This window comes from Dama dama, chromosome 18, assembly GCF_033118175.1.
Source record: "Dama dama isolate Ldn47 chromosome 18, ASM3311817v1, whole genome shotgun sequence".
NCBI lineage: Eukaryota > Metazoa > Chordata > Mammalia > Artiodactyla > Cervidae > Dama > Dama dama.
Window position 1 is genome coordinate 56903868 of NC_083698.1, and position 18200 is coordinate 56922067.

The 18200-nt window shown below is 36.7% G+C and overlaps 1 protein-coding gene across 3 annotated transcripts in view; it reads right to left on the reverse strand.

The window, feature by feature from the left end:
- Positions 1 to 671: 671 nt before the first annotated feature.
- Positions 672 to 18200, reverse strand: part of GPR141 (G protein-coupled receptor 141) — a 53008-nt gene continuing 35479 nt past the window's right edge. For 2 of the 3 annotated variants that reach the window (XM_061165356.1, XM_061165357.1), the window contains 2 exons: positions 5387 to 5529; positions 672 to 3264 (listed from right to left, as the gene is read on the reverse strand). In XM_061165356.1, coding sequence (XP_061021339.1) covers positions 2339 to 3250 — 912 coding nt within the window. In that variant the 5' untranslated portion in view covers positions 3251 to 3264; positions 5387 to 5529 and the 3' untranslated portion in view covers positions 672 to 2338. Of the gene's footprint in view, positions 3265 to 5386; positions 5530 to 11004; positions 11133 to 18200 lie in introns of all 3 variants that reach the window. The other variant, XM_061165358.1, reaches the window with a different exon arrangement.

Here is an 18200-nt window from a genome sequence, read left to right on the forward strand (position 1 = left end):
GTCATAGATGGTATTGCCATTGACAATATGATTTTCCAAAGGTATGAACAATTCTTGGTAAAGTTCTGAGGAAAACAGAGTAAAATCTTTCCTCAATATCCATAGTAGCTGGATATTTTGAAAAATTAACATCATACCTAGAAAATACTATGTGTTTATGAAAAGTGAACAAAACCTAAGTAACTGCTCTGATTCTTACGATCATGTGTTTTATTTCACAAATGTCTTGAAGAACATTCTAATAGAGAGTAAGACCTAATAATTTTCTTTTTAATATTTCTTTCTTTGGCTCTACTGGGTCTTAGTTGTGGCATGTGGAATCTAACTTGGGCCCTCTGCGTTGGGAGCATGGCATCTTAGCCACTGGACCATCAGGGAAGTCTTCACAGACTTGATAATTTTTAATTGTGTGCAAGGCAAGGTGTGCAAGGCTGCACACCTTGATAATTTTTAATTGTGTGCAAGGCTAGTCTCTAACCCTAGTCATCAAATGCCAGAAGTACTCTTTTATAATTGTGACATCCAAAAGTAGCCTGAGAGGCCAATGTCACTCCTACTCCTGCATGAGATTCACTTTTAGAGCAACTGGAGACAAAGAACCGACAAAATGAAATGTTTGTTTGTTTTGTAAATATTAATGAATATTTTATACATTGCATTTCTATATTTGGGATAGCATTTCTTATAGGTCCGTAAAACAGGCTCTTTATTATAATATATGATAATACAGAGAAAAGCATAATTGCCTGACCTCAACATATTTAAAGACTGAAAGAGACTATAATATTAATACAATCTACAAGCTAACAAGACATTATGATAGTAAGACATGGATATACAAGGAGAGAAACAATGTAATTCTCATAAATAATTTTTTAGTTTTTTAAATAATTATAACTTAAAAAGAAAAAAAGATGGATAAGAGAAAATTTAAAACAGGAAAAAAATTTGAATAAGTCACATATGCAGTATGTTGTCACTTTTCTTCCTCAAAATTAATTTCTATGACTCAGCAATTTCAGTAATCATAAAATTCACAAGGATATCTTATTCATTTGATGAATTTGTGGATGCATAGGGTATAACAAATAAAGAAAAATCTTTAAATCCTAAACATTTACCTTGCTGGGGGAAGAAAAAAATTACCTTAATTCACTCATTTCTTCTCTTCCTACCAAGAATCACTTCAGGTTTTGAAGGATCAAATAGGAAACAGGATCAGTTCTTTGCTAAGTTTCAAGATTGTGAAACTTTGAGGGAAATAGTTGAAATGTGAGCATGAGGGAAAAAATCCACAGTCCTATGTTTCAATTTAGCAGTCTAATCTCATAGTCTAGCTTAATGGTTTTTCTATATATTTCTCAGAAGTTCTTTTTTTAGAACATTGTTTTCATTTATTTAAAGACACATAACTAAGGGAGGAAGGGAAATCTAAAATTTCAATATAACTTTCTGTCTCCAAGGAAAATCTAAATTGTGGCCCAAGACAAGGAGAAATCCTTCAAAAAAAAGAAAGAGGGGAAATTTAATCACTTCCCTTGGGAACTAATTTTTATGCCTAGCAGCATATTGGTCAGGGTTATTCTCTAAGTTACAGTTTCACCATCATTTAGGTATATTTGGTAAGCTTTTTTTTGGAGGTATTGAGGAAAGTGATCTCATCCTTAAAACTTATCTTTCAAAAGACAAATCTAGGTACCTTGTTTAGTCACAGAGTTCTGTTTCTCTTGATGTCTAGATTAGTGACTTCCTATCGAAGTTTTGACAATCTAAAAAAAGTGGGTTTTTTTTTTTTTGTTTTTTTTTTATACTATTCTCCCCCCTCATATGTTTGTGTGTGTGTGTGTGTGTGTGTGTGTGTGTGTGTGAGGGTGTGAGTTGAATGGTCATCTCATCTGGTTAGCCAAGTGAAGTTTGTGTCTTTGATGTAGAATCATGACTAGGATTAACTTACCTAAGTTTAAGTGGAATGAAAAGAATTAGAGGGCTGAATCTAGTCCAAAACCTAAGGAAAGGGCATGTTTCAAACTGAGGAAATGAAAATTAGGTAGTAAAACTCAGAAACCATTGGACCCATAGTACCGGATGGGCCAAGTAGATATTTTATATTGGAAAATAATGCAGTATTGCAACTCCAGGTAGATTGAACATCACTAGTCTTTGTATATGTGTCATTCAGAGATGATAAGAATTAAACAAAGGCTGAAATGAATGCTCTGACATTTTACAGTCCTTTTGTTTGGTTCATCAAGACATGGTTTTAATTGAGTAATGAAATAGCCATTCCTGTTTTTACTGTCAATATTAAGGAGGTAATGTTGAATACTGTAGTCTGTGGCTAACGGCACAGAAGACAGTTCCATAGGTCAATTATCTTTTGCTTAAACCAGTGGCTTCCCCCAAGAACAAAGAGCAGCAAATCAAAGCAGCTAATCGCTGTTACACTCAAGAAGATTTCATTATAAAATGCAACATTGTAGTTACAGTCTCTTGAGTGTGCCACAGTGTACAAGTAATAAATCCGAAAGCACTGGTAGGGAAGGAAGCAAATAAGAATAACTCCTATAAAAAACAGATTTTTCAACTGAGCCCAGAACTCTTGATGAGATAGTAAGGAGTGTCTGAGCTTCCGTGCCATCAACACAATGATGATGATCTGGAGGACCAAGAGAATCACTGCGATGACTATGACAATAGCGACTATCATATAATTGATGGCTTGCACATATGCATGAGTAAGTTCTTTGTGGAATTTGAAACAGTGGTGGCTATCATAGCCCTCATGAATTCCATACTGAGAAACAACCAGGGGTACCACAATGATAATCACCAGGAGCCACATGGCCGTGCTGGCAGCCACAGCATGTAGTTTTCTGTAGAATTCCACTTTGTCCTTGTGCTTGAAGAAAATGAGGTACCTGATGACTAGAATCACCATGTAGAACAGGAATGTGAGGTACATGTGGATGTGCAGCATGGCACTCACAAATCTGCAGAAGGACCACCCAAATGTCCAAGTGTGCTTGATGAGGTAGGTCAAACGGAAAGGCACTGTAAGCAGAAAAGCGCTGTGAACCACCACCAGATTAATGACTGCTGTGGTGGTCACAGACCGGGTGTTCATCTTCACAAGTAGGAACAAAATGGAGACGATGCCCATCAGCCCTCCAACAAGCACTACAAAGTAGAGCCTGGTTAAATGGGGTGTCAATATAGGGTCATCGCAGGAGGAAGTATTGTTGGCAGCCATGCTTCAGAAGTCACCTGGAAGAGATAAAGCACCAGTGTAACTAACAAGCTTCCAGAATTTTGTTCATATTTTGTTGCCATTAGACTGGCAGTGTGACTTTGTCATTTTTCTGTTTACATGATGTAAACCTTATGTGCTTTAAGAATGAGAACTATTGTCATATGCATCTCTAGGTACTCTACACTGAAAACACAGTAAGTCATTGATTCTTGACCTTTAATAGGTTAAAGACCACTTTGAGAGGCCCCCAGAGATACATGTATATCTATACAGTCAAAACTATTTGTGTAAAATTTGATTTCAGACCATTTGAAGTAGATACATGGATACTAGTATTGCAGTAACCACTGTGGGGGAGGGGTGGAAATATCCTAAGATGGACAGAAAGCAAAGTAGATTCATTAAGTACACAAAATATTTTTTTCTTTTAAGTATCATTCTAATTCTCTAATTCCTTCCAACTCATCAGCAAATGATCCAAGAATATTTATACTTTATTTCTTTAAGATATGATTTGTTTGGCAAAAAAAAAAAAAAAGAGAGAGACTAAATCAAGGCAGCAGAAAGCAATAGGAGGGTTTATCTGAATTTCTCATTGCAGTTACATTATCATCTAACAGTGAGAGCTTGACTAAGTTCTTATCATGGGCCCCCCGAGACCATAGCATGTCTCCCAATTTTCCCATCACCCACCCTTAAATTCATAAAAGAACCACTATCAGTTTTCCTCTGGACTTCTGAAAGACCCTTTCCCTATGTAGTCTTTGTCCCTTCTAATTACTGTGTGTGTGCCCAATCACTCAGTCGTGTCTGACTCTTTGCAACCCCATGGACCGTTCACCCGCCAGGCTCTTCTGTCCATGGAATTTTCCAGACAAGAATACTGGTTGCCATTTCCTCCTCCAGGGGATCTTCCCAACCCAGAGACTGAACCCCTATTTCTCGCGTTTCTTGCTTTGGGAGGCAGATTTTTAATCACTATGCCACCTGGGAAGTGATTTAATTATTATCTACATTCTAAATTGCTATTTACTAAATAAAAGACGTCTTAATTTTTAATTACACTAATCAAGTCACTTTATTTAAATTCCTTCAGTGGCCTCCCATTTCTTTTAAGGTAAAAATAAAAATTCTTAACATCTAGAATGTTCTGGATTATAGCAAAATCCAGTCCCTTGAGACCAGATTCAAGAAATAATCTAGAGGTTAAATTGACAGGATTTGACATTAATTGTATATGGAGAAATGAAGGGAAAGGAAGTGTCTCAATCACTCCTAGATTTCTTGCTTGAACAACTGTGTGATAAGAGGTCTGTTTACTAATACCAGGGAAACCAAGGATCAAAGTTAAGGAAGAACAGTAATTGAATTATGTGGTTAATCCCTGACCTTTGTAACACATTCACAATTATTCTATTCATTCTTGAATGTCTCTTCATACAATCAAACTTACAAAGCAATAAAAATGAACCAACTGCTGATATAATACTGATGAATCAAAAAAGCATCATACTAAATCATGTATTCTCAGTTGGGCAATATTGCCTCCAAGGGGAAAAATGTTTGTTCTGGGGGTGTGAAAAATTTTATTTTTAGTGTATAAAATGCAGGTATGCATGTAGTATATAAACACACAAACAGTATATCTGTGGTATTAAAATTTCATAAGAGGGGGAGAGATAATTAGGAAAATAGGTATAGAAAGGCTCTTTAGAGGGCCAGTGATAAAGTGGAGAACCATACTAAATAAAAGATGCCAGCCACAAAAGACCACATGCTGAATGATTTCTTTTTCTAGAAAATCAAAACCAATATGACAGAAGGATCAGTGTGTCTCAAGGCCCAGTTTTCAGGTGAAGGGACTGACTTCAGAGGGGCCTGGGGGAAATTATGGGATGATGGGATGTTTTATATTGTATTGTAGTTATTTGTCAAAGCTCAATGATCTGTACAGTTAAATTGGTGAATTTTCTTGCATATAACTTATACCTCAATAGGACTAATTGAAAAATAATAATAACCTGGCCCCAGAGAGCCTCTGCTTTCCTGGGTATGGAATAGGATTTCCATGTAACTGACATTAAAGCTTGTCTCCTGTTATACTGGCTCTGTGTGATGTGTAATCGCTGCACTCACCTTTTATTTTTCTCTGTAGAAAAGTAGCTCCATCAGGTAAATGTGAAATTATATTTTTTTCATATCTGGATCAAGGAGGAGTGTGCCATCATAAGTTCTGCTTGTCATTTTTTTCCCACTTATTTACCTAGAAGGTTCAGCTTCTAAAAGAAGAAAATATGATCAGTTGCACATCATCTGTCTCAAGTCCTCCTTTCTCACCAACTGCCATAATCTCTCTCTTTCAGATAAAAGAAGTTTATGTTGCATCTCTTGTATATAACAGGCACTACATGAGATGCTTACCTGAACATGGGCTCATTTAACCCTCAAATCAGTCCTGGGCTTTGTGTATTGATATGTATCACTATACCGATTTTCAAATAAACAAACAGCCTTAGTCCAGATATCATTTGCCAAGTTCTCCAGAGTTACACACACACACACTCAGAAATACACAAACTCCTGCATCATGGAGAAGCAAGTTGTGCAGCTTCTAACATAAGAAGGAGGGGAGGCTGTGAAGATATTTGGTTCTACTCACATAGCTGTATGCCAATATATCTTAAAATCTGCTCTTCCTTCTTTTTGGATTTCTTACTTTCCTATTCCTTTTACTTGGTTTGCAGCAGATCCCATACATTAGCTCATTCAACATCCGTTCCAACCCTTCTGGTCTGTCAGAAAATTTCTGTACAGTTTTCTGCCGTTATAGTACCTGTAAGTGAGTTCATTTCTACCAGTTTGTTGCACTACTGCAAAACTTGGAGGCAAGTGAAGGATGTCAGTGTATAGAGAGATTAGGTTATTTGGCAAGACAGTAGTAGAAATGTCTGGTTTCTCTGGGACAGTAGTGGCACAGGAATCCAGTACTATACATCATGGACTTCAGAAAAAAAATAGTCAATGATGTTTCTCCTATTAATTTCATGGTGGTATTGGATATTTTTCTGTGTCTATATGGATCATGTCTTTGTAGCAGCCAAGCCTGGTTCCCAGATATTCCATGATATTTTGTAACTTGTTACCTTCTAATAAACATCTTCTGCTTAGACCAGCTGAAGTGGGTTCTATTGCCTGCAATTAACAACCATGATATACCTTGTTGATTCCTATTCTAAGGATCAATTGAATCATCATTTTTCCCGGGAAGCCTTACTAATCTCCATTCTCAATTCAGGTTGTATGTAATCCCCCTTTGTCCCATGGAACATACCAACCATGCTTACCTCTACTATGTCACTCAGTTACTTCTGCCTTCTGAACAAGATTGAGGAGGGAAGAACTGAGCTTTCCTTTGTATTCATATAATCTAATATTTAAATTAATGTAAACATTATTATTGAAAACTAACACACTTATAGTACAGTGCTCAGATATAGGTATACAGTTCAATGAATTTTAACCATACCATCACCAAAGGCAACCACTATCCTGACAGCTAAAACCATATAATAGGTTTGTCTACTTTGAATTTTAGGTAAATTCAGTGTGCTTTTTTTGTGTGTATCTAGTTTAATGCACTCAGCATTATACTTAAGATTCATTCATGTGTATAGTTTTATTTAGTATATTGTATCATTGCATGAATATTTCACAATTTATCCATTCTATTGTTGATGGACAATAGCATTATTTCCACTTATAGAGCTGTTATAAATAACACTATAAACCACAAGCAATGAAAAGACAACCCAGAGAATGGGAGAAAATATTTGCAAACATTGTGACCAACAAGGGATTAATCTCCAAAATATACAAATAGCTCATGCAGCTCAATATAAAAAAAAAATAAACAACCCAAACAAAAAATATGCTGCTGCTGCTAAGTCGCTTCAGTCGTGTCCGATGCTGTGCGACCCCATAGAGGGCAGCCCACCAGGCTCCCCCGTCCCTGGGATTCTCCAGGCAAGAACACTGGAGTGGGTTGCCATTTTCTTCTCCAATGCATGATAGTGAAAAGTGAAAGTGAAGTCGCTCAGTCATGTCCAACTCTTCTCGACCCCATGGACTGCAGCCTACCAGGCTCCTCTGTCCATGGAATTTTCCAGGCAAGAGTACTGGAGTGGGGTGCCATTGCCTTCTCTGAAAAAATACGCAGGAGATCTAAACAGACATTTCTCCAAGGAAAGTATATATGTGCTCGCTTCGGCAGCACATATACAAAGAAAGTATATAGATGACAAAAAGCACATGAGGGTGTGGAGAAAAGGGAGCCGTCCTACACCTTTAGTGAGAATGTAAATTGGTACAGCCACTAGGGAGAACACTATGGGGGGGTTCCTTAAAAAAAATAAAAATAAAGCTACCATATGATCCAGAAATCCCGCTCCTGAACATGCATCGGGAGAAAACCATACTTCTAAAAGATACATGCACCTCAATGTTCATTGCAGCGCTATTCACAGTAGCCAAGATATGGAAGTAACCTAAATGTCCATCAACCAATGAATGGATAAAGAAGATGTGGTACATATATATACAATGGAATATTGTCAGCCTTAAAAGGAATGAATTAATGCCATTTGCAGCAACATGGATGGACCTAGACATTATCATATCAAATGAAGTAGTTCAGACAAAGATAAATATCATATGGTCTCACTTATATGTGGAATCTAAAAAATGATACAAGTGAACTTATTTACAAAACAGAAATAAACACAGACTTAGAAAAGAAACTTATGGTTACCAAAGGGGAAAGGTGAGTGTGGGGGATAAATCAGGAGTTTGTGATTAACATATACACAATAATGTATATATACAATAGATAATCAACAAGGATCTACTCTATAGCACATGGAACTCTACTTAATACTATGTAATAACCTATATGGAAAAGAATCTGAAAAAAAATAGATATGTATGTATGTGCTAAGTCGCTTTAGTTGTGTCCGACTCTTTGCAACCCCATGGACTGTATGTAGCCTGCCAGACTTCTCTGTCCATGGAATTTCCAGGGAAGAATACTGGAGTGGGTTGCCATTTCCTCCTCCAGGATATCTTCCTGACCCAGGGATCAAACCAGCACCTCTTAAGTCTCCTGCATTGGCAGGCGGGTTCTCTACCACTAGCGTAATGTGGGAAGCCAGATATAAGTATATGTGTAATTAAATCACTTTCCCGTACCCCTGAAACTACCACAACATTGTAAATCAACTATACTCCAATGTAAAATAAAAACAAATAAATAAATAATGCTACTTTGAACATTCTTATAAATTTCTTTTGTGAAAATAAATATGCATTTCATCTTTTGTGAAAATAAATAAATTCCCAAATTCTGTTGGGAATTTACCTAAGTGTGTAACTGATGGATTGTAGGGTGTGTATTTGTTCTGTTTCAGTGAAACCCACAAACAGTTTCTGATATAAATTCTCACTAACAGTACAGGAGAGTTTCAGTGCTCCACAGTCTCCAGAATATTCAGAATTTTCTGTCCTTTTAATTTTTGCCATTGTAGTAGACGTCGTTGTATTTGATTGTGGTTTTGATCTCCATTTAGCCTACTGAATAATAAAGATGAGCACATTCATATGTATCTGTTGGACACTTAGATATTCTGTTTGTGAAGTGCCTGTTGAAGTCTTTCACCATATTTCTATTTGGTCATCTGCCTTTTTCTTATTGATTGGTAGTAATCTTTATGTAGCCTAGATATCACTCCTTTATTAGAGATATGTATTGTAAATATCTTCTTCCACTTTCTTTTTAACTTCTTAATAGGTATCTTTTGATGAACAGAATATCTACTTTTTGGTATTACCAGTTTGTTAAATTGGTAATTTAACAGAGTCAGCACCTTCGTGTCCTGGTAAGGAGCCTGGCTACTCAAAAGTAATAAGGATAGTATACTATCTTAACCTAGTATACTAGTATTTTCTTCTTCTTTTAACATATACAGTTTATCTAGAACTGATTTTTTAATATAATGTAAGGTAGGAGCCATGATTATTTTTTCCCATATGGATAAGTAACTGACTCAGAATCATTAATTGGAAATATCCTTCCCACCCTTGCTAAACTTTGTCATAAATCAGGTAACCACATATGAGTCAATTTAGCCCTTTTTAAAGAATCTGATATGTTCTGCTGGTTTATGGATCTACACATGTGCCAGAACCACACTGTTTAAATCACTATTGTGGTATAGTAAATTTTCATATCAGGTAGTCTAATTTTTTTAACTTTCTTTTCCTTAAGATCCCCTGGGCTATGCTTGATAATCTGCATTTCCATACAAGTTCTAAAATCTGATTAATAAAACTTCTGGTGTTTTTAATGAATTTACATTAAAATTATAGATACTGATAGCTTTAAACAGATAGTAATAGCTTTTCAACACTGAGTCTTCTAATCACTGAACATAATATATCCCTCCATGTTTCTATATCTTCTTTAACTTGTCTCAATGATGTGTTGTGATTTTCTATACAGAAGTATTTTATATGTTTTTTAAAAAATATTGATCAAGATAATCATATGATTTTTCTCCCTTTTTTGTTTACTGTGGTGGACTAATGATTGATCTGTACATGTTCCATACTTGTGAAGCTGGAATAAAACCCATTTTGAAGCAGGGTTCAATTCCTGGGTTGGGAAGATTCCCTGGAGAAGGGTATGGCGACCCATTCCTGTATTCTTTTCTGGGGAATCCCATAGACAGAGGAACCTGGTAACCTACAGAACATAGGGTCACCAAGAGTCAGACGCAACTGAGCAACGAGCACACACTTTGATGTTACATATAAACTTCATTAATATATCAGCTTATTTGAAATGTTAGTATTTTGTATAGAATTTTGCTTCTCTTATGAGAGAGATTGATCTATAATTCTCTCCTCAATACCCTTATCAGGTATAAAAAGATTTTGCTAGTCTCATTAAATGAGCTTAGAAATGTTCTCTCATTTACCATTTTCTAAAAGACTTTGTGTACAATTGAGGTTATTTCTTTCAGTATTCCATGTATTCAACTGAGATCAAATTTGTTTTTATTATCTAAATCTTTCATATATACACTGTTTTGTGGGGGTTTTCTGTCTCCCGATTCTAGCAGCAATGGTTGGTTAAGATTTTATATTCTTATTATAGATTGTGCAGTATTCTTTTCATTCTGTCAACTTTTATTTCATATGTTTCTACACTATATTATTAGGCCATGGAAGTTTAAAATAGTGATTGTATATATTAATCATAAAATGTCCCCCTTTATTTCCAAAATTATTCTTCCTTAATATCTACTTTTTATAATATCCCAAGCCTTGTTTGTACTTTATATCTTTTTTCTATCCTTTTATTTGTAAACCTTTATGGTTCTAACATTTAAAATGTGTTTTTGTAAATATCATATAGTTGAGTCTTGTTTCTTAAATTCAGTCTAACAACTTTTATTTCAACTGTTTATTTACATTTGACAGAACTTCGGATTGAAGTTATGTCTAATATATCATCTTAATTTTATTTTCTGTTTGACTCAACCATCCATGTAATATCTCTTTCCCTCTTTCTCTGCCTCCCTTTGAATTATTCAAGTATGTTTTATTTCATCCCTTCCTCCTCTATTAACTTCTTAGTTACATATTTTTCTACTTTTTTTGTAGTGATAACCCCAGAGATATAACATGCATCCTTTTACCTATTATGGGCTTCCCTGGTGGTTCAGCAGTAAAGAATCTGCCTGCCAATTCAGGAGAAACAGGTTTGATCCCCAGGTCAGGAAGATTCCCTGGAGAAGGAAATGGCAACCCACTCCAGTATTCTTGCCTGGAGAATTCCATGAACAGAAGAACCTGGTGAGTATATTCCATGGGGTTGCAAAAGAGTCGAACACAACTTAGCAACCAAACAACAAGCCTAATATAAATTATTACTCTAGCCACTTCCCTCCTATTGATACAAATTCAGAACATTTTAATTCCATTTACTCTCTACTTCCATTTTATTATGTTATATATTTTAATTCTGCATACATTTTAAACTCCACAATATATTATTATTGTATTATACATTTAATAATCAATAGATATTTATAGTTACCCACATAGTTTTCTTTCCATTGCTCTTTTTTTTAAAAAAAAATTTATTGAAGTATGATTGCCATACAAAAAGCTATATACATTCATATATGCAATTCAATGACTTTAAATATAAGTATACACCTCAATCATCCATGCCATAAACTGGTCCATTGCCTTCAAAAATGTCCATATGACCCAGCAATCCCACTACTGGGCATATATCCTGAGGAAACCAGGATTGAAAAAACTCATGTACCCCAGTGTTCATTGCAGCACTATTTACAACAGCTAGGAGATGGAAGAAGCCTAGATGTCAACTGACAGATGAATGGATAAGGAAGTTGAAGTTGTGGTCATATTACTCAGCTATAAAAAGGAACACATTTGAGTCTGTTCTAAGGTGGATGAGGTGGATGAACTTAGAGTCTATTATACAGAGTGAAGTAAGTCAGAAATAGAAAGACAAATATCGTATATTAACACATATATATGGAATCTGGAAAGACAGTATTGATGATCCTACTTGCAGGGCAGCAAAGAGGACAAAGACATTTTGGACACAGTGAGAGTGTTAGACGGTGGGACGATTTGGGAGAACAGCATTGAAACATAACATTACTGTATGTAAAATGGATAGCCAGTGTGGATTCCATGTATGACCCAGGGAACCCAAAGCCAGTGCTCTGTGACAACCCAGAGGGGTCGGATGAGGAGGGTTCAAGAGGCAGGGGACATATGTATACCTAATGCTGATTCATGTTGATGTCTGACAAAAACCATCACAATATTGTAAACTAATTATCCTCCAATTAAAAAAATTCATCCTGCCTTCTTTACTTCTTATTATGTATGAAAACTTAACATAAGAGCTATCCCCTTAGCAAATGTTTAAGACTACAGTACAATACAGTATTGCTAGCTATAACCTCTATGCTTTACAGATTTCTAGGATTTATTCATCTTGTATAACTAAAATGCTGTACCCTTTGACTAACACTTCCCCGCAATCCCTGCCTTTTCATTTTGTTGATGGCTTCCCTTGCTGTGCAGATACTTTTTAGTGTAACATAATCCCACTTGTTTATTTTTGTTTTTGATGTCACATCCAAGAATTCTTTTCCCAGGCCAATGTCAAGAGGCTTTTACCAAATGTTTTCTTCTAGGAGTTTTGTGGCTTCAGGTCTTACAATTCAGTCTTTAATCCATTTTGAGTTAACTTTTGTGTGTAGTATAAGATGAGGCTTCAATTTTGTTCTTTTGAATCCGGTTTTCCAAGACCGTTTATTGAAGAGAGCTACCCTTTCCCCATCGTGTATTGTTGTCAAGGATCAGTTGATATACATACATGGGTTTACTTCTAGCCTCTCTATTCTGTTCTGTCTATGTGTCTGCTTATTTGCCAGTAGTAAACTATTTGCATTACATTGTAATATGTTTTGTATTACAGCTTTGTATAGTAGCTTTGAAATCATTTTGAAATCAGAAAATGTGTTGCCTCCAGCTTTGTTCTTCTAGTTCAAAATGACTTTGGCTACTCAGAGTCTTTTTTTGTTTCATATGGGTTTTAGGACTTTTTTCTTTTTCTGTAAAAAAATGCCACTGAGATTTTGATAGAGATTGTATTTAGTCTGAAGATCACTTATACTAGTATGGATTACTATAAGTAGTACTTTTAATAATATTAAGGCTTTTAGTCCATGAATGCAGAATATTTCCACTTATTTCTGTCTGCTTTAATTTCTTTCATCACTGTTGTATAATTTTCAGTGTACAAGTTTTTTACCCTCTTGGTTAAGTTTAGTTCTATTTTATTCCATTTTTTCCTGCTATTGTTAATGGGATTGTTTCCGAAATGCAACTGACTTTTTGTATGTTGATTTTGTATAGAGTAACATTGATGAATTCATTGATTAGTTCTAGCAGGGTTTTCTGTAGAATCTTTACAGTTTTCTACATATAATGTAATATTATCTGCAAACAGGCAATTTTACTTCTTTCCAATTTAGATGCTTTTTTGTTTCTTTTCCTTGATCTTTTTATTTTTTTAATTGCTTTTTAAATTTCTCTTTAATTTCAGTACTATGCTGGATAGAAACAGCAAAAATAGGCATCCTTGCCTTGTTCTAGATCTTAGAGGAAAAGATTTCAGCTTTTCACCATTGAGTCTGATTTTAGCTCTGGATTTTTCATATGTGGCATTTATTGTGTTGAGGTAAGTTCCCTCTACACATAATTTTTTGATAGTTTTTATCATGAAAGTGTGTTGAATTGTATCAAATGCTTTTTCTGCATCTCTTGAGATGATCGTGTGATTTCTATCCCTCATGAGGTGTATCACATCGATTGGTTTTTTGTATATTGAACCATTCTTGCATAGAGGGATAAATTTCACTTGGCCATGATGCATGATGTTTTCAATGTACTGCTGAATTTAGTTTGTTAACATTTTGTTAAGAATGTTTGCATTTGCGCTCATCAGGTATTGTGCAAGCCTCCCAGATGGTCTGCCTTAGCCGGCAGCTGCTGCCCTCCGCCCTATCTTTCAGCTAATCTGTGCCATGCACTCTCTCAGTCTGCCTGCAGGGGACACTCACTCACATCGCTGCCAAGGAACCCGGCTCCACTGTGGTAACAGAAAGAGAAAAGAGAGGTTTAAAGGCTCTTTCTTCCTAGAGCATGTTCTTCTTTTGTAAGACTCTCTTCCTCTTTGCCCCCTTCTCCATGGCACTTTCTCTTTTTTGTTCTCTTGAAGACTGCTCCATTCCACAGGATTGTCCTCCACCACCAAGATGATTCATTGGCTTTTGAAAGCCAAACAGATCTAGAATGGAGCCTAGAGAAAGATGACAATGAAGCAGTAAAAGCTTCTGAGAGTCACAGGTAGTAAGGGAGATCAGATACAGATTTGGGCCCAGTTTCTTCCCAGAAGGAAAAAAAAAAAGAAAAAAAAAACAACAACAATGTATCCAGGAAGTATTCCTGTGCATGAGGGATATGACTCCAGTGATTAACAGACAATTTAAATTAGTTAGCATAAAAAATTTCTTTCTCCTCTCCTTCTTCCTTTCTAAGAATTAGGAGAAACACTTAAGTTTCCCACATACATGACTTGCTTGTAGCCGTGACTGTGTATGTCCAATATCACCCTGTCAGTCACTTCTGCACCAGTGTAGGGACAGGGTCATGCCAAATGTTCACAATATCCCGATGCTTAAGAAAAGATGGGCCCATGGATGAACAGCACTATTTTATAAATATTACATTAGGGAATTATATTCTGCAAATGGAAGTTGAAAGATTGAAATCTGCAGACAAGTTCTCACTTGCATTATGAGCAATGTCATATTTTTCTTATGTCAAATTTCTTTCTACAGTTTACGTCAATAACAGCATCAATTTAAACAAAGTAAACAGATTTGTTTGAACCTGGACAGTTAAATCTTTCCTGATCTATTACTTTATGTGTTAGAGTTGGATACCCACAAAGTGTGGGGGTATCTCAAGTTTTTGCACAAAATTGGAATTTCAAAGCTTAAAAGTCTTAGAAAGAAATGCCTTCATTTCAAAAACTTTGAGCACGCACAAAAATAGTAAATGCCATTCAGAAATGTTTCCAGCACCTCACTGCAGAACAATAGCTTGCTAGTAAGAACAGTCCCTACATGGGGAAAATTGAGAGGATGTCTGAGAGAAGCAGTGAAATCTGTGACAGATGAGCCTGGAAGACAGTACCTGGGGACCTGGAACAACAGAACCAGCACCCATAGTCACAGTGCTCACTCAAGAGCAAGCTCAGCCAAGGGCTTTGATGCGTGTTATATACAGAACCTGCCAAGCAAGGTTCAATAAACCTCTACAGATAGTGCATAGTCTCTTATTAACTGAGAAGCTGTTTCTTACCCTGAATGTCAAGTTTAGATGCTGTGTGTTTGGATTTTTAAATATTCAGGTTCAGGTTTAGAAATTTGCCCTGTGCTTTGGGACAAAGACATTTTGAAGAGGATGCATCTGAAACATAGAAGACAGCCAGATTAAATGTTTGAGACATACTAGTTACTATTATTTAAGAGCGCTAACTCAAATTAATTAATTAATTTTTAAAAAGACCACCTCGCCCCCAATTTTTGCAGAAAAAAATAACATGAGCCCCAGCCCAATAACTTACTGCATGGTGTGTGTGTGAGGTTGCTCAGTCGTGTCCGACTCTTTGCGACCCTATGGACTGTAGCCTACCAGGCTCCTCTGTCCATGGGATTTTCCAGGCAAGAGTACTGGAGTGGGTTGCCATTTCCTTCTCCAGAGGATCTTCCCCACCCAGGGATTGAACCCAGATCTCCCACATTGTAGGCAGACACTTTACTGTCTGAGCTACCAGGGAAGTCAATACTGCATCGCTACCAGTGGCTAAGTGGTAAAGAATCTCCCTGCAGTGCAGGAACTACAGGAGACATGAGTTCAATCCCAGATTAGGAAGGTTCCCTGGAGGAGGGCATGGAAACCCACTCCAATATTCTTGCCTGGAGAATCCCCATGGACAGAGGAGCCTGGTGGGCTACAGCCTATGGGGTTGCAGAGTCAGACAGAACTGAAGTGACTTATTAGACACACACGCATGCACAAGTGGCAAGTATACCTGTAATGATTGAATGAGGTAGTGAAAGATAAAGGGGAAAATCGAGAAAATGGGGGACAGAAGGACAGAGAAGCAACAGGAAAAGTGAAAAGAATAAGGAGAAGAAGGCAGAGGGAGAGAAGAAGAGGAAGAAGAAAGCAGGCTCTAAGAATCCCAGCCAACCGTGCCATCATCCCTTACAGGCCTTGAGCTGACTAGTATTTTCCTGGCATCAGAGTCTTTATACCTGGAAATAATACAAATATAATGATTTACCCAGTTGATTGTCTAATATAATATGAACTGGTTACAAAACAGTGCAGTTGACCTTTGTAAGCCTGAAAGAAAGTAAGTGATATAGTTTATGCTTCCGTGGAGATGACCCATTTGTAAATCCAAGGAGCCAGGGAATTTTTTAGAGCAATATCTATGGCACTTATTTGCTGCTGTTATTTGGATATGTCACCCATATGTCTTCACTGTGCTTCCCCTTGCCCAAATACTACCCTGTTCATTCTCTCCTGCACATTCCTGAGGTCCAAATTCAGGTTCTTCTTCCTTCAGGCCCCCACCCTTCACCCCCTTATACATGCTCAGCTGCTTTCTTGCTTCACCTAAGCATCCCATTCCTTTTTTGTTTGTTTGTTTCTTCCTTAATTCCCATTTTAATTCTTTATTTTAGGCATGTGTGTATCTGTTTTTAATGTTGAATTTCTTTCAGAACTAATATTTTTTATAGTAGGCACGAGTTTTTAACTGAATGGGGAGATAACGGTGGAAAAACCACCTTGATCTTATTAAGCATACCTTTGGAAAGACCAAATTGGGATCTAATTCCATAGCTGACGTCAGGATCTTGGAATAAACATGGCCCAGAGCACAGTCTCCTAAGAGAGCAGGACTGTCTCCCTGGCCCTCCCGAACCTCGTTACCCTGGACAGCGAGCTCCTCTTTATCTCTGTGATTGACCCCTGAGGCACAGCTGAACCTCAAACTCCAATCTCTGTCTCCTCCCATTCTCCTAATTTGGGGGAATTCCCTGGTGGTCCAGTGGTCATTGCCCTTGGATGGATGACTACCTCAATATTAGCAGCAAGACAAGAAGTGGCTTCTGTGGCTGTTTGATAAGGAATCCATGATAGAACTAACATCAGAGGCCAGTCTATGAAATGAGAATCCTAAAAAAAAAATTGTAGAGTCCCACAAAATGGCATTAGGCAATCTACATCCTCATGAGTGCATAGATTACAGGTCTCGGGACCACCCCTCCTTTCAAGAAGAGCATCTAGAATCTACTTTGGGATTTCTCACCTCATTTAATAAACAAATCACATCATTTAAAGTATCTTTCATATAGTAGGTAGTTAATATTCTGAGATTAATAAAACATATCCCATCCCTCCCTGCATTTAAATCTCCTTCTGTCTGGGAGGGGAGAAAGTGGTACATAAATTATTTGTCAATACAACAACACCTACAGGTACATTGAAAATGCCACAAGAATTCAGAAAGGGGAGTAATGTGTTTAACAAACAGTGGAAACTGAAGGCATCAAAATGTCGTAGCAATGGATAATGCTGGGGCCCAGGTATGTATCAGGTGCTGGATCCTGAAGGATGCACTGAAGTTCTAGATGCAGAGAGGAAGAAGTAGAGTACTCTGGGTGAAGATGAGAGTCTCAGAGAAGGTACGGATGCATGTTCAGGAAAATACCAATAATCTGATATGCCAGGAACATTAGTAAAAGAGTAGAAAAATAAGTGAATATCTATAGATGAGACCTACAAAAGAAACATATTCCCACTCTGAGGATTTCCTATTGTATCCTGAAAATTATATGAGATTCAAAATTTTAAATATCAACATTTTAATATTTCAATTGCAAAAGCTTACTTTTGGCAACAGGATGAAGGAAGGATTGGAGGAAGGCAGGGAAAAAATTGACACTATAGAAGGAAAGTATGCTAATTAAGTTTAAATGCTACATGAACTGGTACAAGTTGATACCACCTAGAAAGATTAACCCCCAAACTAAACAAAAATTGAAGACTCTAGGGTTGGAGAGGACATTGTATACTTCAGGTGTATCAGTTAGCAAGTAATGACATCTATCTGTCAAATCAACAATAAAAAGACAGGAATAATCACTAACATTTAAAGAAAACAAATGCCACGTTTAAAAAAAAAAAAAATCAAACTCCT